Here is a 22199-nt window from a genome sequence, read left to right as displayed (position 1 = left end):
CAGCTCTGTCGGCCGTTTACAATCTGGGCGTAGAAAACTGGCAGGCAGATTATCTCAGCTGCCAGTTGTTGGATCGTGGGTGTGGTCCCTTCATCCGGAAGACTTTTGTCTCGTTTGCCAGCAATGGGGCACACCGGACATGGATCTCCTTATGACGAACTGACCTGCTGGGAGCATAGTTGGGGGGGGGGGTGTTACTGCCAATGACCGTGTGGTGTTTTTTTTTTTTTTTTTGTTTCGTTATGTTCTGCCTAGTCCTACTCCTAAAGGTGGCAATATAACCCTAAGGTCAGAACTAAGGCCTTGTACACGCGGTCGGACATTCCGACAACAAAATCCATCAGATTTTTTCCGACTGATTTTGTGGCAAACTTGTCTTGCATACACAGTCAAAGTTGCCAGAAAATCTGATGCTAATTTAATCTGAGCAGGCATGTCCGTCGGAATTTACAAATAATCGGAAAAAGTCAGATCGGATTTTGTTGTCGGAAAATTTTAGATCCAGCTCTCAAACATTTTCCGTCGGGATTTCCGACGGAAAAAGTCCATTGGAGCCCACACGATTGGATTTTCCGACAACAGAATCCAGTCGGACCTTTTCCGTCGCAAAATTCGACCAGGTGTACAGGGCATTAGAGTGCTGTGTCCATCAATGAACTTCAGAGAAAGGGATTTTATGTTAAGTAGAAAAAAAATCCCATTTTAATAAACTTGCCTGAAAATGGATGTAAACACGATTCAGGAAATTTGAGCTGGGCACATAATATCTGTAGTGTTTTCTTATATCTCTTCAAAGCCCTATGTCCTGTAGCAGTCTCCTGCTCCGTTCTAATGTTATTAGCCTAATAACTCTTGACAAGTTCTCTGTCACATGATAAAAGTGGCCAGAGTTTTATGTTGGTGAGGATGCTATAAATAAATAAAGCCCTGAATGATTCAAGGGACACAGCTGAAAGTCTCTACCTATGAGGGGGTGTGTGCCTTTCCTCCAATCAGCTGTTTTGGCTGTGTCTAGGCTTCACTGCAGTGCAAACCATCAAGAGAATTTATCAGTACATATTTTGAAACGGTATATAAAGATGAAGACAGTAGATGCACAAGTAAAACTAATGTAGGGAGATTTGTTAAATTCCTGTGGCTGTTCACTTCACTGGGTATATGTGAGGGTTTACATCCACTTTAATTTGCTGTCCTATAATACTGCAGCAAAAGAACATACAGGTACGTCCCCCTTAAGAAGCTGTGTCGCAGGCACACGTGACCGCGGATCCCACAGACCCTGTCCGCCGGGTGCCCGCGATTGTGTCCCAGAGAGCAAGAACGGGGAGATGCTTTTGTAAACAGCATTTCCCCATTCTGCCTAGCAGGACAGTTATAATGGCTCTCTCTCGTCGAGAGCTGTGATCTCTGTCCTGTGTGTTGAAGTCCAGCCCGCTAGCAGTTACAATCACTCCCTAGGACACACTTAACCACTTTCAGACCGGACCATTTTGCTGGTAAATGACCAGAGGTCTTTTTACACTTTGGCACTGCGCTGCTTTAACTGGTAATTGCGCGGTCATGCAATGTTGTACCCAAACGAAATTTGCGTCCTTTTCTTCCCACAAATAGAGCTTTCTTTTAAAGGTATTTGACTGACTCTGCGATTTTTATTTTTTGCGATATAAACTTAAAAAGACCGCAAATTTTGAAAAAGATATTTTCTACTTTTTGTTATTAGAAAAATCCAATAAACTCAATTTTAGTCATACATTTAGGCCAAAATGTATTCAGCCACATGTCTTTGGTAAAAAAAAAGTCAATAATTGTATATTTATTGGTTTGCGCAAAAGTTGTCACATCTACAAACTAAGGTACATTTTCTGGAATTTACGCAGCTTTTAGTTTATGACTGCCTATCTCATTTCTTGAGGTGCTAAAATGGCAGGGCAGTACAAAACCCCCCCAAATGACCCCATTTTGGAAAGTAGACACCCTAAGAAAATTGATAAGAGGCATGTTGAGCCCATTGAATATTTTATTTTTTTGCCGCAAGCGATTGAATAATGACAAAAAAAAATTTTTTTTTTTTTTTTTACACAAAGTTGTCACTAAATGATATATTGCTCACACATGCCATGGTTATATGTGGAATTGTACCCCAAAATACATTCTGCTGCTTCTCCTGAGTACGGGGATACCACATATGTGGGATTTTTTGGGAGCCTAGCCGCGTACGGGGCCCCAATAACCAAGCACCGCCTTCAGGCTTTCTAAGGGCGTAAATTTTTCATTTCACGCCTCACTACCTATTACAGTTTTGAAGGCCATAAAATGCCAAGATGGCACAAAACCCCCCCAAATGACCCCATTTTAGAAAGTAGACACCCCAAGCTATTTGCTGAGAGGCATGTTGAGTCCATGGAATATTTTATATTTTGCCGCAAGTTGCGGGAAAATTACAAACTTTTGTTTTTTTATTTATTTTTTCACAAAGTTGTCACTAAATGATATATTGCTCACGCATGCCATGGGCATATGTAAAATGACACCCCAAAATAAATTCTGCTGCTTCTCCTGAGTACGGGGATACCACATGTGTGGGACTTTTTGGGAGCCTAGTAGCGTACGGGGCCCCGAAAACCAAGAACCACCTTCAGGATTTCTAAGGGTGTAAATTTTTGATTTCACACCTCACTACCTATCACAGTTTTGAAGGCCATAAAATGCCAAAATAGCACAAAACCCCCCAAAATGACCCCATTTTGGAAAGTAGACACCCCAAGCTATTTGCCGAGAGGCATGGTGAGTATTTTGCAGCTCTCATTTGTTTTTGAAAATGAAGAGAAAAAAAATAATGTATATTTTTTTTTTCTTTTTTTCAATTTTCAAAACTTTGTGACAAAAATGAAGGTCTGCAAAATACCTCTCGGCAAATAGCTTGGGGTGTCTCCTTTCCAAAATGGGGTCACTTGGGGGGATTTTGTGCTATCTGGGCATTCCATGGCCTCCGAAACTGTGATAGGCAGTGAGGAATGAAATCAAAAATTTACACCCTTAGAAATCCTGAAGGTGGTGCTTGGATTTTGGGGTACCGTACGCGGTTAGGCTCCCAAAAGGTCTCACACTTGTGGTATCCCCGTACTCAGGAGAAGCAACAGAATGTATTTTGGGGTGTAATTTTACATATAACCATGGCATGTTTGAGCAATATATCATTTAATGACAACTTTGTGCAAAAAAAAAAAAAAAAAATAATGTATTTTTTCCACAACTTTTGTCAAAATATAAAATATTCCATGGACTCGACATGCCTCTCAGCAAATAGCTTGGGGTGTCTACTTTCTAAAATGGGGTCATTTGGGGAGGTTTTGAACTGTCCTGGCATTTTATGCACAACATTTAGAAGCTTATGTCACACATCACCCACTCTTCTAACCACTTGAAGAAAAAGCCCTTTCTGACACTTTTTGTTTACATGAAAAAATATTTTTTTTTGCAAGAAAATTACTTTGAACCCCCAAACATGAAGTGTTTTTTTAAAGCAAAAGCCCTACCGATTAAAATGGTGGGTGTTTCATTTTTTTTTTTCACACGGTATTTGCGCAGCGATTTTTCAAACGCATTTTTTGGGGAAAAAACACACTTTTTTTTTATTTTAATGCACTAAAAATCACTATATTGCCCAAATGTTTGATGAAATAAAAAATATGATCTTAGGCCGAGTACATGGATACCAAACATGACATGCTTTAAAATTGCGCAGAAACGTGCAGCGGCGACAAACTACGTACATTTTTAAAAGCCTTTAAATGCCTTTACAGGTGACCACTTTAGATTTACGGAGGAGGTCTACTGCTAAAATTAGTACCCTCGATCTGACCTTCGTGGTGATACCTCACATGCATGGTGCAATTGCTGTTTACATATGACACCAGACCAACGCTTGCGTTCCACGTTGCGCCTTAGCAGGGGGGTACAGGGGTGTTTTTTTTTTATTATTTATTTTGCTTTTTTATTTTATTTTTAAACTGTTCCTTTCATTTATATATGTTTTTTTATGATTTTTATTGTTATCTCAGGGAATGTAAATATCCCCTATGATTGCAATAGGTAGTGACAGGTACTCTTTTAAAAAAAAATTAGGGTCTATCGGACCCTAGATCTCTCCTCTGTCCTCAAAGCATCTGACCACACCAAGATCGGTGTGATAAAATGCTTTCCCAATTTCCCAATGGCGCTGTTTACATCCCGCAAAATCTAAGTCATGAAATGCTCGTAGCTTCCGGTGTCTTAGGCCATAGAGATGATTGGAGCCATTCTGGTCTCTGATCAGCGGCTGCATTCTCAGGTTCCCTGTTGGGACAGGAGAGCCTGAGAAAACCATGGAAGATGGTGCGGGGGTGGGGGGGACATTCCCTCCCACTGCTTGTAAAAGTAGTCTAGAGGCTAATTAGCCTCTAGGATTGCTTTTACATAAAAGCCGACCGCTGGCTGAAAAGAATGATACCAAGATGATACCTAAACCTGCAGGCATCATTCTGGTATAAGCACTCAAAGTCCCGCAACATACCAGTATGTTGCTGGAACTGGTTGGGCATATATTGTAATTTTTTTTTCATGCAGCCTGTGGGCTGAACGAAAAAAAAATATTGATCGGTGGGTATGCCCACCATTAGATACCACCCTTCATCCACCCACTTTTAATGGTGGGCATACATGCACCATTTATATATGCCAAAGCATGGGGGCAACCTCCCGCAAAAGGTAGGAGCAGATCGCTCCTCCACCCCGTATGCCCCCATGCTTCGGCATATATGCTCTTTTTTAACTGTGGTGGTGAAATCACCCCCGACAGTGCTGGAGTCGCGGCTTTATGTATCATGGGAGCAAACGCTGTTGCTGTCAAGATAAATAAATCCGCGCTGCAACTGAATGGCGTACCTGCTAAGTAAATGATGGTTAACAATAAAACAAAGTAACATTACAGTATAACAGTAAGACGTACCATACCTGCAAAGCAAATACAAAAAAAAAACCGCAAAAAATAACACATTTAACACAATCTGTGCCTAAAAAAATATATATATGCCGAAGCATGGGGGCATCCTCCCGCAAAAAAGTTATGCCGCGTACATACATTCAAACTTTTCCACGGGCAAGCCCTCCGTCGGAATTTTGACTGTATGTACACGGCATTAGGAGCAAAATCGCTCCTCCACCCCTTATGCCCCCATGCTTCGGCATATATGCTCTTTTTTTAACTGTGGTGGTGAAATCACCTCCGACAGCGCTGGAGTCGTGGCTTTACATATCGTGGGAGCAAACGCTGTTGCTGTCAAGATAAATAAATCCACGCTACAGCTGAATGGCGTACCTGAAAACAAAAAATGGTTAACAATAAAACATTGCAGAATAGAATACAGTACAAAGGAGCAGAACAATAGAGAGAGAATAGAGAGAGAGAGAACAATAAAACGACAACTATTTTTTTTTTTTTTTACTTTTTTTTTTTTTTAAACACTTTTTTATGTAACTTTAACACTTCTGTTGTAACGGTTCCAGCGGTTTGGGTCTCTCAAAATGCGATGGCATCTTGGGAGACCCTGTGAACGTGTGCCTAGCCTGTGCAATGCTGTACCCTATGCTAATACTCAACTAGTGTGTGGTAGCGTTCAAAACACTCACCCTGACAAAGACCAGGATTGCCAGGACAGCGTGGACAATAAGAACGGGTGTCACGCCTATATCCGCGCTTTCTGCAGACACGACATTTTCTTTGGGGGGCTCGTTGGGTAGGGGTACTCGGGAGGACATAAGAATAATGCCTCTCATGCAGCCGCCTTACTGCATCTGGTAGGGGAAGGTGAGGTGGAGCACCGTCTGGATACAGAAGGGCTCTGACGATATCCTCCTGGAATTTGAGGAAGGATCCAGTCCGTCCTGAAGCTTTGTGTAGTACATAAGCATTCAGTATAGCCAATTGGAATAAATAAACAGACACTTTTTTGTACCAGCGTCTGGCCTTACGGGCAACTAGATACGGCGCCAACAACTGGTCATTGAGGTCCACCCCTCCCATGTTAAGGTTATATTTGTGGACACAGAGGGGTTTCTCCACAATACCAGTCGCCGTAGGAATTTGGACCGTCGTGTCTGCATGAAGGGAGGTAAGAACGAAAACATTCTTATTATCCCTCCACTTCATAGCGAGCAAATTATTACTGCGCAAGCAGGCTCTCTCCCCCAGCCTAAGACGGGACTCTACAAGCCGCTGGGGAAAGCCCCGGCGATTAGGTCGCACGGTGCCACATGCTCCAATCTACTGATCAAACAAGTGACTAAACAGTGGCATGCTTGTGTAATAATTGTCCACGTACAAGTGGTACCCCTTTCCGAATAAGGGTGACACCATGTCCCACACTATCTTGCCAGCGCTTCCTATGTAGTCTGGGCAGTTCTCCGGCTCTACGTGACTATCTTTACCCTCATAAACCATGAAACTACGTGTATAGCCTGTGGCCCTGTCACAGAGCTTATACACCTTGACCCCGTATCTGGAACGCTTGTTGGGGACGTATTGTTTGAATGACAAGCGACCAGAAAACTTAATCAGGGACTCATCAACGCAGATAACTTGATCGGGAGTAAACAAGTCTGCAAAACGTTGGTTGAAGTGGTTTATGAGGGGCCGAATTTTGTAGAGCCGATCGTATTCAGGGTCTCCACGAGGACGACAGAGTTCATTGTCGCTGAAGTGCATGAACCGCAAAATCATCTCGTATCGTGCCCTGGACATGGAAGCAGAGAACACGCGCATATGGTGAATTAGGTCAGTGGACCAATATGACCGCAACTCACTCTTTTTGGTTATGCCCATGTTGAGGGAGAGGCCCAGAAAGATTTTAAATTCGGAAACCGTAACTGGTTTCCATTGTCTGGCAAGGGCGGACTGGGGAATAGTGGCGATGTGTTGACCAGCGTACAAATTGGTTTGGTCCACAATAGATCTATAGAGATCTTCGGTGAAAAACAGTGAGTAAAAGTCAAGTGTCGTAAAATCAACTGTTTCGACGTTAATGCCAGGTTGGCCAGTGAATGGGGGAAGTACGGGTTCTGCAGAAGATGTGGGCACCCAAATAGGATTGGCAAATTCTGCAGGAAGGGCACTATGGGTACGACGGGCCTGTCTTTGTCTTCGTCTTGGTGGCAGCGGGACACTACTTGTGCTTGCCACCTCGCCAGCTTGAACTGCACTTATGGGACTCGCCACGTCACCACGTGTTACTGCAGTGCTGGATGTACGTCCAGGGTGTACTAGGCCGCTGGTGCTTGCCAGTTCACCAGAAGGATGAGCGGCTCTAGTACGTCTCTGCTCCATTCGAGTGACCTGCGGTTCCTGCACCTGAACAACAGAATACATTCGGGATTGGGCACACCTGTTCTTAACAGCGGCCTCATCTCCGTCGTCAGAGCTATCTGTCATGGAGCCACTGTCATCTACAGGATCGTATTCTGAGCCTGAATCTGACAGATGAGTGACGTCCTCTTCACTATCTGTCATGCTCAGAAACGTGTAGGCCTCTTCACTAGTGTACCTTCGCTTTGCCATTTTGGGCTCTAAATTTAGGGGTACACTAATGAGACTCACAGGTAAAAAAGCACCTAGCCTGTCAGCGACTGTTTCAAAACGCTACAAAAAAAACTGTTAGCGATCGCAGGGATCAAGCCTGACTCTGCGAACGCTGCAGTTATGTGTGTTGTGTTTTGTAAGTGACAGTGATCGATACTGCACTTGGGTGGGCTGGGCTGGGCTTGGCGGAGGGGCTAAATGCAGGTGCTAGCAGGTATCTGAGCTGATCCCGCTAACAATGCGTTTTGGGAAACCTAAAATGCTGGCAACGCTAATATAGATCTGATCAGATACTATATTACTAAGGGAGGTGTATGCTTTGCGCGTGGGTGTTAGCGGTACTGGCACTAACCTGACGCTGGGGTGACGCAGACCTTATCTGACCCTCAAACTTATATCACCCGCCGGGTGATCAGGGGGTTAAACCTTTATTAGGTAATAAATGGCGGGTGCCCTGAAACAAAAAATAAATAACCAACCAGCGTCACCTGTAACAGTTATATGGTGATCACTGGTGAAAGGGTTAACTGGGGGGCAATCAGGGGGCTATGCGGTAGTATATGGGGGTCCCTGACGCTATAAAAAGCTTGGCGAACCTAAATACTTACCTGCCTAACTAGCGTCACCTGTGATACTAATACAGCGATCAGAAAAACGATCGCTTATTAGTGACACTGGCGACGGGGGGTGATCACGGGGTTAAACCTTTATTGGGGTTAGGGGGGCACCCTAGAGCTAAAGGGGGCTAGCCCTAACTGCCCTAACAGTTATTACAGTCACAAATGACACCAATGCAAAAAAAAAAAAAAATGCAATTGGTGTCACTGTGACTGGGGGGGGCAGGGGTGATTGGGGGGTGATCAGGGGGGTGAAAAGTGTGCCTGGCATGTTCTACTGTAAGTGTAGTGTTGGGTGCAACTCACAATCCTCTCTCCTCGGTGCCGGAATGAAAAAGACCGACACGAGGAGAGATTACTTCACTTCCTCTGCCTGTGTTTACATTACAGGAGAGGAAGTGATGTCACCGAGCATTTCTATTCGTCGGGAGCGATCGTGAGGGGGTGGCCATGAATGAATGGCCGTCCCCTCGTCCGGGATCGCTCCCGAACGAATACCGACCGCCGCAGGCACCGGGCGGGGGCCCGATCGGGCCCCCGACCCGCGGGCAGGCAAGGACGTACATGTAAGCCCTTATGCCTGCCCGTGCCATTCTGTCGACGTACATCGTCGTGCGGCGGTCGGGAAGTGGTTAACCACTTTTACTGCCCTTGTGGTTAACCCCATTCACTGCCAGTATCCTTTACACAATAATCAATGCATTTTTATAGCATTGATCACTGTATAAATGACAATGGTCCCAAAATAGTGTCAAAAATGTCCGATTCGTCCGCCATAATGTCGCAGTCCCAAACAAAATTGCAGCTCGTTGCCATTACTAATAATAATTAAAAAAAAAATAAAAATGGCATAAAACTATCCCTTATTTTTTTAGAAGCTATAAATTCTGCACAAACCAATAAAAATAGCTTATTGCAGTTTTTTTTTTTTTTTTTTTCGTTTTTTTCCCCCAAAAATATGTAGAATACACAAAGTCCTAAACTGAGGAAACATTTTTTTTTATATATTTTTGGGGGATCTTTATTATAGCAAAAAGTAAAAAATATTGGGTTTTTTTTTTGTTTTATTTTTTTTTTTCAGAATTGTTGCGCTTTTTTTTTTCTTTATAGCGCAAAAAATAACCGCAGAGGTGATGAAATACCACCAAAAGAAATATCTATTTTTGGGGGGGGGGAAATAAAATTTTTGTGTTTGGGTACAACGTCGCATGACCGTGCACTTGTCTGTTAAAGCGACGCAGTGCTGAATCTCAAAGTGCTCTGGTCAGGAAGGGGGTAAAATCCTCTGAGGCTGAAGTGGTTAATAGAGCATTTATTCCCCTCATTTGTAAACCCCACAAAGACCACAGTGACATAGCTAACTATCATCTCATAGCCTTAATTAGCACTGACCTGAAATTCACCAAAATTATGGCGAACCAGCTAGCAACCTTTCTAATAACTGTATACTTGTATACAAACAGAGATTTCGGTGCTACTTACCCATATGGTCCACTATCAGCAGAGCTCACAGGTGCCTTATCCACAGTCACCCCTTTTGAGCATAATAGTCCATAAAGATGATCCATACAACTGCTATTGCTCTAAAACAGGGGGTAGGCAACCCTCAGCACACAAAGTGTAAGTGGTACAATGAAGCCTCTTTTGCCAGCACTCAACTCCCTTCCTATAAGCAGAGCAAGGCAGGGACATGTCAGCGAGAGACTAATGCATCCTAATTTCAGAATTACCCACGCCGCACCTGCACTGAGGGGGTGGCACTTCCGCCCCACACATTGTAAAAGATGGGAAACCTTGTTTCTCTAACTTTGCTGTAGCTGCGATCGTCGGTTTTTGTGATGGAGAAGAGATTGGATGCAGTTCCACTGCTTCCAGGAGGAGGACTGTCATTGGCCACTGCTAAAGCCAATCACAGTCCTGATAGCCTGGCCCACCATCTGGCGGAAGATGACTCACTTGGTTGCCACTAACAATCTCAAAGGGTTTCGCTGTGATTGAGAGAACCATAATTAGGTGACAGTTTGTGTAATTGTTGCTGAGCTTCTGGAACATTGTTGAACTTATTCCTGAACCTTTGTGTCACTTACTACTGGACCCCTGCACTCTGTGTCTCTTTAAGCCACAGCCAGTATTCAGCGCAATGAAAATCACACCTAACCACTTTTTCTCAACTGTGGAGGCCCAACTTATGATCCTGCATACAGGCTGAGACGGAACCGATCCCACACTCCGATTGAGTGCTTCCATCAGTATACCGCTTCCTAAATCTGAATATAGATATCAGATATTCCACTCACAAGCCCAAAACAAGACACTTGCTTAGCTGCTCAACATGGACTTATTTATTAGAACAAAAATGTCAAGTATTTATAATACAGTAGTAGACTAAAACCTAACCTAATTAGCATGAGCTAATTATCTAATCATTGACCCAGACTAGTTGTCTGAGAGAGAGGGGACTTTTCAGGGTAAGACTTTGTCTCCTAGCTCACTGATTGACTATTTAATGCACATTACCATAAACATAAATACAGGGTTAATTAGCACAAAGTGTGGAATATCCTTACAAGCCAGACTAGACTCATTTACACAACAGACAGGTGGCAGGAGTTGATGACATTAGCATCTAACAGTTTGTGTCCCAACAGTGTGATTCAGTCTATTGCTAATATGGCAAATACATATCCAGAGTCTGTGTGTCTTGAGGGGACATGGATCTGAATCCAAGTAACACCAACTCAGGGGTCCCTAATCATACAGCTCACAAAGAGCACCGTTCCCCCTAAATGCCAGGGCCCATAATCGCAAGGCAAGTGGCTCGCATTCTGTCCCCTCCAACAGCCTCTGACCTGGCTAGGTCTGTCACACAGGCCCACTGCTTTCAGAAAATCCCCCTGACTTGAGATCCTCATTGCTCATCCATTCCATATGCTTGTATGTGACATTACATACAAGCATGTGGGCTGGATACGAGAGGTGGATTAGCAGGATGAGTGTGCCAGGACAGGTAGACATGTCTTATCTCTGCTTCCTTTTACCACTTTGCATATCATGTATGAGAAAAGGGTACATCGGTGAAGAAGATGAGCAGGGTGGTGTAAGAGATGAGGGGGGTTCAGCAGTAGGCCAGATGAGCGGGGGGGGGGGGGGGTCAGTGTTGGGCCAGATGAGCAGGGGCGGTTCAGTGTTGGGCCAGATGAGCAGGGGCGGTTCAGTGTTGGGCCAGATGAGCAGGGGCGGTTCAGTGTTGGGCCAGATGAGCAGGGGCGGTTCAGTGTTGGGCCAGATGAGCAGGGGCGGTTCAGTATTGGGCCAGATGAGCAGGGGGTGTTCAGAGTTGGGGCAGAAAAGCAGGGGGGCAGAGCAGTGGGGCAGGGGGAGCATTTGTGGGCTATGTCAACAGTGGTGGGGCAGTGGTGGAGCAGGGGGGGAACAGTGGTGTGGGGCAGGGGGGGAACAGTGGTGTGGGGCAGGGGGGAACAGTGGTGTGGGGCAGGGGGGGAACAGTGGTGTGGGGCAGGGGGGAACAGTGGTGTGGGGCAGGGGGGGAACAGTGGTGTGGGGCAGGGGAGCAGGGGGTACAGTGGTGTGGGGCAGGGGAGCAGGGTCAGCAGTGGTGTGGGGCAGGGGAGCAGGGTCAGCAGTGGTGCGGGGCAGGAGAACAGGGTCAGCAGTGGTGCGGGGCAGGAGAGCAGGGTCAGCAGTGGTGCGGGGCAGGAGAGCAGGGTCAGCAGTGGTGCGGGGCAGGAGAGCAGGGTCAGCAGTGGTGCGGGGCAGGAGAGCAGGGTCAGCAGTGGTGCGGGGCAGGAGAGCAGGGTCAGCAGTGGTGTGGGGCAGGAGAGCAGGGGGGTTAGAGAGGCGGGACAAATGTGCAGGAAGTACATTGGTGGGGCAGATGAGAAAGTGGGTTACAGTGGTGCGTCAGATGAGTTCAGTGTTAGGACAGATGAGAAGGTGATTCATTAACGAGACAGAATAGCATAGGGATACGGTGGTGGAGCAGATGTGCAGGGGGGTTTACATTGTTGGTTCAGATGTACAGGAGGTACAGTGGTAGGAGTGGTGAGAAAGGGGTTCAGCGGTGGGACAGAAAAGCACGGAGCTATAGGGATGGGGCAAATGAGCAGGGGGGCTTCAGTGTTGGGCAAGATGAGAAGGGGGTTACTGTGGTGGGAAAGATGAGCAGGGAGGGTGCAGTGTTGGGGCAGAGGAGCAGGAGGTTACAGCGGTGGTGCAGAGAGGAGCAAGGGGTACAGAGGTGGGGCAGAGGTTTCTCCTTTCTCCTATGGCACGTCTGCTCCATCTCTGTACCCCCTGCTCGTCTGTCCCACCAATGTGTACCTCCTTTCTCCTCTGCCCCAACACTGAAACCCCCCTGCTAATTTTTCCCACCACTGTACCACCCTGCTCTTCTGTCCCACCACTGTACCTTTTGCACATCTGTCCCACCCCTGCTTTTCTGCCCAACCACTGTAACCCCCTGCTCATGTGTTTCACCGATGTACCTCCTTTCTCCTCTGCACATCGGTGGAACACATGATCAGGGGGAACGGAGGTGGGACAGATGTGCAAGGAGGTACATTGGTGGGGCAGATGAGAAAGGGGATTACAGTGGTGGTACAGATAAGCAGGGGGAAACGGGTGGGGCAGCTGTGCAGGGTAGTACAGGGGTGGGGCACATGTGCAGGGTAGTACAGGGGTGGGGCAGCTGTGCAGGGTAGTACAGGGGTCGGGCACATGTGCAGGGTAGTACAGGGGTGGGGCACATGTGCAGGGTAGTACAGTGGTGGGGCAGATGAGCAGGGGGGGGGTTACAGTTGTGAAACAGATTAGCAGGGGGGACAGCAATCTGAGGTATGGGGTTGCAGGAATTGGGGCTGATCTGAGGCGTGAGAGTGCAGGATGTTCATTTCTCACTACTAAAGTAGTTTGCAGAATTTACATAATACAAAATCATTTTTAAATTTTTTACACCTCTCCGGATTTTGCCGGCAACCATACATATAGTAATATAAACACTTCCTTTTAAAAAGTACAAAAATTGTTTTCTTTATTAGTGTTACATCTTAAAATATTCACCACTTGAATCTGTGGCATATTAAAAACAGTATTTTTTATTTATTTTATTTTTACAAAATTTTATTATACAGGATTTACAGTGAGGGAAAAAGTATTTGATCCCCTGCTGATTTTGTACATTTGCCCAATGACAAAAGAAATGATCAGTCTATAACCACTTGCCTACTGGGCACTTAAACACCCCTCCTGCCCAGACCAATTTTCAGCTTTCGGTGCTCTCACACTTTGAATGACAATTACTCAGTCATGCAACACTGTACCCAAATGAATTTTTTTGTCATTTTTTTCCCACAAATAGAGCTTTCTTTTGGTGGTATTTGATGTGTGTTTTTTATTTTTTGCGCTATAAATGAAAAAATAACGAAAATTTAGAAAAAATACATTTTTCTTTGTTTCTGTGATAACATTTTGCAAATTATAAATTTTTCTTCATAAATTTTGGCCACAATTTATACTGCTACATATCTTTGGTAAAAATAACCCAAATTAGTGGATATTATTTGGTCTTTGTGAAAGTTAGAGAGTCTACAAGCTGTGGTGCGAATCACACAAAATTGATCACATCTGATGTACTGGTGGCCGATCTCATTTCTTGTGACCTGAACAAGCCAGGAAAGTACAAATACCCCCCAAATGACCCCCCTTTTTTTTTTAAAGTAGACATTCCAAGGTATTTAGTAAGAGGAATGGTGAGCTTTTTGATGTCATTTTTTCCCCACAATTCTTTGCAATATGAAGATTTTTTATTTTAATTTTTTCCACAAAATTGTCATTGTAATAGGTTTTCTCTCACCTGGCATGTGTATACCACAAATAATGTCCCAAAATACATTCTGCTACTCCCGTGTATTACGATACCACATGTGTGGGACTTTTCCACAGCCTGGCCACATAGAGAGGCCCAACATGCAGGGAACACCGTCACATGTTCTAGGAGCATAAATTACACGTCTAACTTGTTGACTACCTATTACACTTTTGAAGGCCCTGGAGCACCAGGACAATGACACGTGACACTGACAGATGGCACTAATACGTGGCACTGATGACAGATGGCACTAATACGTGGCACTGATGACAGATGGCACTAATACGTGGCACTGATGACAGATGGCACTAATACGTGGCACTGATGACAGATGGCACTGATGTGGCACTGATGACAGATGGCACTGATGTGGCACTGATGAAATGTGACACTGATGTGGCACTGATGTGGCACTGATGTGGCACTGGGGACAGGTGGCAGCAGGGGCAGATGGCACTGGCAGGTGACAGTGGGGGCAGGGGGCAGTGGGGACAGATGGACACTTTATTTTCGTTTTTATTATTATTTTTTTACACTAACCACTGCATCTCTGCAGCGGTTCATCTCTCCCTCCTCATACGCTGTCTGTGTGAGGAGGGAAAGCCGGCAAAGAGAGATGATCTCATATGTTTACATATGAGATCATCTCTCATTGGGCACGCCGATCACGCTGTAAACGGCCGCTGTGATTGGCCATTTACAGCGATCTGTGACTGGCTGTGTCCGGGGGACACGGCCAGCACAGAACTTCCCCGATGGGTGCCCGCAGCGGCGCGCAGAGGGGAAGTTAAAGGGAGGACGTCCAGGGACGCCCTCCTGGCAGATGGCATCTGCGCTGTAGCCGTCTTTTGGCTATAGCGCGGGCGCGAAGTGGATAATTTTAACGGTAAGAGACAGAATAACAAAAATATCCAGAAAAACGCATGTCTAAAAAGTTAAAGTGATTTGCATTTTAACCACTTGCATGCCAGGCCAATTCTGACATTTCTCTCCTACATGTAAAAATCAATATTTTGTTTGCTAGAAAATTACATAGAACCCCCAAGCATTACATATGTTTTTTTTTTGTTTTTTTTTAAGCAGAGACCATAGAGAATAAAATGGTAGTGTTTTTTTTTTTCCCCCCTCACACGGTATTTGTGAAGAAATTTTTCAAACGCTTTTTTGGGGAAAAAACAGTTTCATGCTTTTTTTTAAAAAAAAGGTTGTTAGCCCAATTTTTTTGCATAATGTGAAAGATGTTATGCTGAGTAAATAGATACCGAACATGTCACGCTTCAAAATTGCACACGCTCGTGGAATGGCGCCAAACATCGGTATTTAATAATCCCCATAGGCAATGCTTTAACATTTTTTACTTGTTACATGTTTTGAGTTAGAGGAGGTCTAGGGCTAGAGTTATTGCTCTCGCTCTGTTAGCGGCGATACCACAAGTGTGATTTGAACACGGTTTACATATGTGGGCACGACTTGCGTATTGCGTAGTGTTTGCTTCTGCGTCCGAGTACACGGGGACAGGGGCACTTTAAATATATTTATGCTCTTTCATTTTTCTAGTTTGACACTTTATTTTTTACACTTTTATTCCTATTACAAGGAATGTAAACATTCCTTGTAATAGGAATAAGCATGACAGGTTCTCTTTACAGTGAGATATGGGGTCAATAAGTCCCCACATCTCACCTAAAATTTCCCCTCAAAAAATTGATCTCCCAGCCGAGGCGGTGCCATTTATTGCAGAGGCTGAGCATGACGTCAAAGCCTCACGCCCAGCTTCTGAACGATCAAGGAGACCCCAGGGAACATCTGGTCTGCTGGAAATCTCTATGGTCAGCATCCAGGGCCGGCGGGAGGGGACCTCCCATCTCAACGCCCGTAAGAACGATCAAGCGGTGGAACAGCCGCTATGATCATTCTTATGGTGTAGGGAATTGCCGGCGCTAAAAGAAGATATCTGAATTATGTCTGTAACTGCAGGAATCATTCAGATATCACCGATCAAGGACGTCATATGATGGCCGGTAGGCGGTAAGCAGTTAATGAGTGAAATAAGTATTTTACTCCTTCGAAAAACATGACTTAGTACTGTTGGCAAAACCTGTGTTGGCAATCAGAGGTCAGATATTTCTTGTAGTTTGCCACCAGGTTTGCACACATTTCAGGAGGGGTTTTGTCCCACTCCTCTTTGCAGATCCTCTCCAAGTCATTAAGGCTTGGAGGCTGACGTTTGGTAACTAGAACCTTCAGCTCCCTTCACATATTTTCTATGGGATTAAGGTCTGTAGACTGGTTAGGCCACTCCAGGACCTTAATGTGCTGCTTCTTGAGCAACTCATTTGTTGGCTTGGCCGTGTGTTTTGGGTAATTGTCATGCTGGGATACACATCCTTCAGTCCTTCACGGCGTAGTTTTACCAATTGTTTTCTTGGTGACTATGGTCCCAGCTGCGTTGAGGTCATTGACAAGATTCTACCATGTAGTTCTGGGCTGATTCCTCATTGTTCTCAGGGTCATTGAAACTCCACGAGGTGAGATCTTGCATGGAGTCCAAGACCGAGGGAAATTGACAATTATTTTGTGTTTCTTCCATTTGCGAATAATCACAACAACTGTTCTCATTCTCTCACCTAGCTGCTTGGAGATGGTCTTGTAGCCCTTTCCACCCCTGTGTAGGTCTACAGTCTTGTCCCTGATATTCTTGGACAGCTCTTAGGTCTTGGCCATGGTGGAGAGCTTGTTTCTGTGGACAAGTGTCTTTTATACAGGTGAAAGGCTGAGATTGGGAGCACTACCTTTTAAGAGTGCTCCTAATCTCAGCTCATTACCTGTTCAGAAGACACCTGGGAGCCAGAAGTCTTGCTCATTGATGGGGGATCAAATACTTATTTCACTCATTAAAATGCAAATCGATGTATAACTTTTTGAAATGAGTTTTTCTGGATATTTGTAGTTTCTGTCTATAAGTGTTAAAATAAACCTACCATTAATTTTATAGATTGATAATTTCTTGGTCTGTGGGCAAATGTACAAAATCTGCAGGGGATCAAATACCTTTTTCCCTCACTGTATATAGTGCCAACAGTTTGCACAGCACTTTACAACATGGAGGCAGACAGTACAGTTATAAGGAGGAATCAGAGGGCCCTGCTTGTTAGAGCTTACCATCTATGAGGTACAATGACAGGATCTACATTACTATGTAATGTACAAAGTTGAGCCAGTCATGTCCTGAGAGAGGGCTAACTGAAGGTATAAATATCTCCTCTAACAGTTGTGTAGGAATGGGAAGAGCAAGGAGACAAATGTTCATGGGTTGCGTGTGAGTTAAAATGGTGATTAGGACAGGAAGGATAGGCATCCATGGGCAATCTGCCCTAGGAGCTAAGCAAGTTAAAACCACTAATTTACTATACATTTACCATGATAGACCTTTCTTGGCTTAGAATAAGGCAATATGACAGTTATGTGCTCCTTTTAGATTTGATGGCACCTGTGTGTCTCTACTAGGCTTCACTACATGTGGGCTTGTCTCTTTTCCTCCCCATCACATAATGGGTTTGTCTGCTGAATGCCTCTAAAGATTGTAAGTGGCTTTAGAGTCAGATATGATGTAAGCTAGTAAGTACATGTATTAATCTTGATCACCATTATATATCAGATTATTAATTATAATATTCCTTTGTAGTGTGTTATCTCCCTAATGGAGAAGCGGTTGTATACACGCACATTTAAAAAAAAGAAAAAAAACCCTGCAAGGCAAAGGCATAATGAGCTAGTATGCAGCGCTCATTATGAAATGCTTACCTCAATACGTAGCCACTGTATTGGAGCTCGGTCCACACTGAGGGAGCTGACATCTTGCCCTCGGCGTGTCTTCTGAGTTCGCGGCTCTGGTGCTGTGAATGGCCGGAGTTTTCCTCCCGGCAGCGTCTGCCTGACCTTCAGCCGGGCATTCAGCGCGCATGCGCCGCTGACATTAGCGGCTGCATGCAAAGGGAATATCTCCTAAACCGTACAGGTTTACGAGATATTAATTTTACTTACAGGTAAGCCATATTATAGGCTTACCTGTAAGTAAGCATGTCAAATTTGGGTATACAAACACTTTAATTTGTGTTTGAAATAAGTTTTAATATTTCCAGTTGAAGTGCACTGTAAAGGTGACATACCAGTTAGCGGGCAACTGGTTGTACCACTGTCTGTCAAGTATACCTTTTTGTAATATCGATCCTCTGTCATGGTTTGTAAATAAATACTGTTTTTAATATGCCACAGATTCAAATGATATTTTATGATGCAACACTAAAAGAAAACTATTTTTGTACTTTTGATGGAAGTGTTTATTTCTATATGCATGGTGGCTGGCATAATCCCAAGAGTTATGTAGAAACTCAATACTGATATATTAGGGATGGTGGCATGCCATACCTACATTTTTTTAGAACAATTTTAACACTGCTGTCAATCAGAACCAGTGGGGCAGAGCCAATTCCCACCCTGTGTCTTATGGACACTCAGAACAGGGTTTGGGAATAAGCATGCAGGAGTGCCCCCATAGCAAGTGGCTTGCTATGGGGGCAGTCAGCTGGTGGGTGGAGCCAAAAGGGGACCGGAGAGGAGGAAGATTGGGGCTGCTGTGTGCTAAATCATTGCACAGAGCCACTAAGTATAACATGTTTGTTATTTTAAACAAAAAAACTGCCTAATACCTTAACCACCGGATCTCTTTACTAGAGAAACTGTTAATGGTTTAATTAAGCAGCATATTCAAAAACAGACTATTTTGGTTGAAGTGACTTTTTCACTATTTAATACTGTGCTTTAGAAGAAAAAGTAAATAGTGTGTGGATAGCATAAGACTCTTGAAAGAATTTTTACTTGGAAATACATTTTCCTTTGTCCAAAATGCTGCTTTTCTGAACAAAGTATAACCCTGGGCCAATTCAGGTATCGCAACATGACTAGTAGAAAGTTTGTTTGATGGCGGAGGCTCTCTAGAGCAGTGTTTTCTCAACTCCAGTCCTCAAGGTGCCCCAACAGGTCATGTTTTTATTTTGCACAGGTGATTTGATCAGTTTCACTGCCTTAGTAATTACCACAGCTGTTTCATCTGAGGGAAATCCTGAAAACATGACCTGTTGGGACTCCTTGAAGGCGAGTTGAGAAACACTGCTCTAAAGTTCCAAATCCAGGCGAAAGTTGAGGGTTTACAGGAAGTATGTAACGGTTTAGGGCCTGAGCTACCCAAATATAGGCACTTCTAGACATATTGTAAATACCTGCAGTAATAGAATCTTACTAGGCTTTTAACATGATAGGGTTTCTTTGAATATTCTGACATTCTCACTGTATTTCATGCAAACACTCATTGTTTTCACAGGATTTTTAAGGTAAAAATTTGGATTTTTTAAAAAAATGTAATTTTATATTTTCCTTATTTATAGGGTGGTGGCTTTTAATGCTTACAAGCCTGACAAAAAGAAGAAAAAGCTTTACAAAGATTCATTATCCCTTGCTGCTATGATACGGAAATTTCAGAGGGAAAAAGATGCAATGCGGAAAATTGAACCCAAGCAAAACCAAATGTCCCAATCTATAGCCAATCCTCCTCCCAAGTCCAACCATGCTCCTATTGCCAATGATTTATCCGACATTACACTCGGCAGTGACCCTGTTCTTGCCATCTTTGGTGGTGGCAGTGAGAGGGAACTTTTACAAGAAGCAGAAAGTGCACTTGAAATGCTTGGTGACATTGATTTTGATAAACTGTTAGACTCTGCATCCAATGACAGTCCTACAGCTTCTGATCTAGGAGAGAATGGTAATATTGGGCAATCCGCAAATCAATCACATGCGCAAATACCCAAGCAAATACCATCATTTCCTGAAGGGTTACCAACACAGCTGGAAAAACGTATTGACGATCTGCGAGTGGTATGTAAATCAATAATTCAAGCTGCCTTGTCTTTGTTTGACTAAATTAATTTGGTAATTTATTTGTTTTCCACACAGGCAGCAAAAATGTTTGATGAAGAAGGTAGAAAAAAGTTTTTTACTCAAGAAATGAACACCATATTATTAGAGTATGTATACTATATTGTTTTTGGTACAAAAAATTGCAAGAGATGTTTCTAAACCCTTTCAAATTTAGGATTTATGCATAATTGTCTCTAAAAATGCTCTTTGTCTCACCTGTCCTGTTTGAAAGCAGCACGTATAGCATTCTACTTTGCAATATACTTATTAATGGCAAAGTAAACCTGTCATTTAAAAAAAAAAGAAAATATAAAGAAAATAAGAGAAAATAGGAAATGGCTGCTAACACAATATTGCTGGGCACAATAGAAAAAAAATTGGGGTATAGGGTGTAGTGCTTAACAGATGGTGGTAATGAACAGAAAGTTCATCAATAAATATAACATTTTGATATAAGCGAAATGAAGTCCATCAAAAATGTCCAATATGTTGAAGAAAGAGCCGTCACCAACACTCGAATAAACTGACTCTAAACGCCAGTTCATGGAATATGCACCTTAAATATCGGTAAAGTTGATCAAGTCCATGTTTACTACTAGATTCCAAACGATCCACTAAGTGTGTGCAAAAGGCCCTTCTACTGACCCACCAGGTGCAATCAACAAAATCTTGGCAAGACCTTTAGCTATACAGTGTACTCCAATGGTATAGCACATCGGCCACATTTAAAAAATGGACATCCAAAAAATGTAATTTTTATTCTAAAAGAGCTGTGTCTAAAACTCACATGTAGTAAATTAAATGCAAGCCTAGGGAAAGCGTCCCCCGCTTCCTACCAACAAAAGTTGGCAACTCCTCTGTCCACTCCACTATGTCACTCGTCTCTTACTCAACCTGACGTTTCATCAAACGTGCATCTTCAGGAGCGTGGTCATGACGTGGCCATGGATCGTTTGGAATCTAGGAGTAAACATGGACTTGATCAACTTTACCTCTGTTTAATGTGCATATTCCATGCACTGGCGGTAAGAGTCAGTTTATTTGGGTGTTGATGGCTCTTTCTTCAACATATTGAACATTTTTGATGGACTTCATTTCGCTTATATAAAACTGTTATATTTATTCATGAGCTTTCTGTTTATTACCACCATCTGTTAAGCGCTACACCCTAAACCTGTAATTTTGGCCATTTAGGGGCAAAGTAACCAGTTCAACTAAATAGGCTGTTCCCTCCTTTGTAGTTGCTTAGATTTCTATGCTACGCAAAGCTGCTAGGACAAATATGCATAAAAGGATTACTGACTTTTTTCAACTTCCTCATCTGCATACCTCGCTTGACAGTATTTTTTTGTTTATTACTGATCAACACCACAGAACAGTATGTTGGGTTGTCAAACTAAAACGGCATATTTTTTATACCATAGCACACTGGATAAAACATAGCAATACTGTATACCAACTAACTCTTGCACATTAACCTCTTAAGCCCCGGACCAATTTGCAGCTAAAGGACCAAGCCCCTTTTTGCGATTTGGCACTGCGTCGCTTTAACTGACAATTGCGCTGTCATGCGACGTGGCTCCCAAACAAAATTGGCGTTATTTTTTTCCCACAAATAGAGCTTTCTTTTGGTGGTATTTGATCACCTCTGCAGTTTTTATTTTTTGCGCTATAAACAAAAATAACCTAAATTTTGAAAAAAATGCAATATTTTTTACTTTTTGCTATAATAAATATCCCCCAAAAATATATATAATTTTCCTCAGTTTAGGCCGATACATAGTCTTCTACATATTTTTGGTAAAAAAAAAATCGCAGTTAGTAATTATTGGTTTGCGCAGAAGTTATAGCGTTTACAAAATAAGGGAACAGTTTTATAGCATTTTTTTTACTAGTAATGGTGGTCGATCAGCGATTTTTTTTTTTATTGTGACTGCGACATTATGGCAGTCACATCAGACATTTTTGACACATTTTTGGAACCATTGTCATTTATACAGCAATCAGTGCTATTTAAATGCACTGATTCCTGTGTAAATGACACTGGCAGTGAAGGAGTTAACCACTAGGGGGGCAGTGTAGGTGTTAGGTATGACGTTGTGTTTTT

At 43.4% G+C, this 22199-nt stretch overlaps 1 protein-coding gene across 5 annotated transcripts in view; it reads left to right on the top strand.

The window, feature by feature from the left end:
• The window catches only part of UBN2 (ubinuclein 2), an 855287-nt gene that overhangs the window by 267750 nt on the left and 565338 nt on the right, over nucleotides 1-22199 (top strand). For all 5 annotated transcript variants that reach the window (XR_013262361.1, XM_077452498.1, XM_077452497.1 and 2 more), the window contains 2 exons: nucleotides 19561-20050; nucleotides 20129-20199. Coding sequence is in view for 4 of the 5 variants with exons in the window: in XM_077452498.1 (XP_077308624.1) it covers nucleotides 19561-20050; nucleotides 20129-20199 (561 nt within the window). In the remaining variant the exon portion in view is untranslated. The remainder of the gene's footprint in view (nucleotides 1-19560; nucleotides 20051-20128; nucleotides 20200-22199) is intronic.

The sequence above is a fragment of the Lithobates pipiens genome, unplaced genomic scaffold (genome assembly GCF_037356315.1).
Source record: "Lithobates pipiens isolate NorthernLeopardFrog02 unplaced genomic scaffold, aLitPip1_a1.2 Scaffold_23, whole genome shotgun sequence".
Lineage (NCBI taxonomy): Eukaryota > Metazoa > Chordata > Amphibia > Anura > Ranidae > Lithobates > Lithobates pipiens.
Note: the sequence above shows the minus strand (reverse complement) of the source record. Positions and strands in the feature narration are given on the sequence as shown.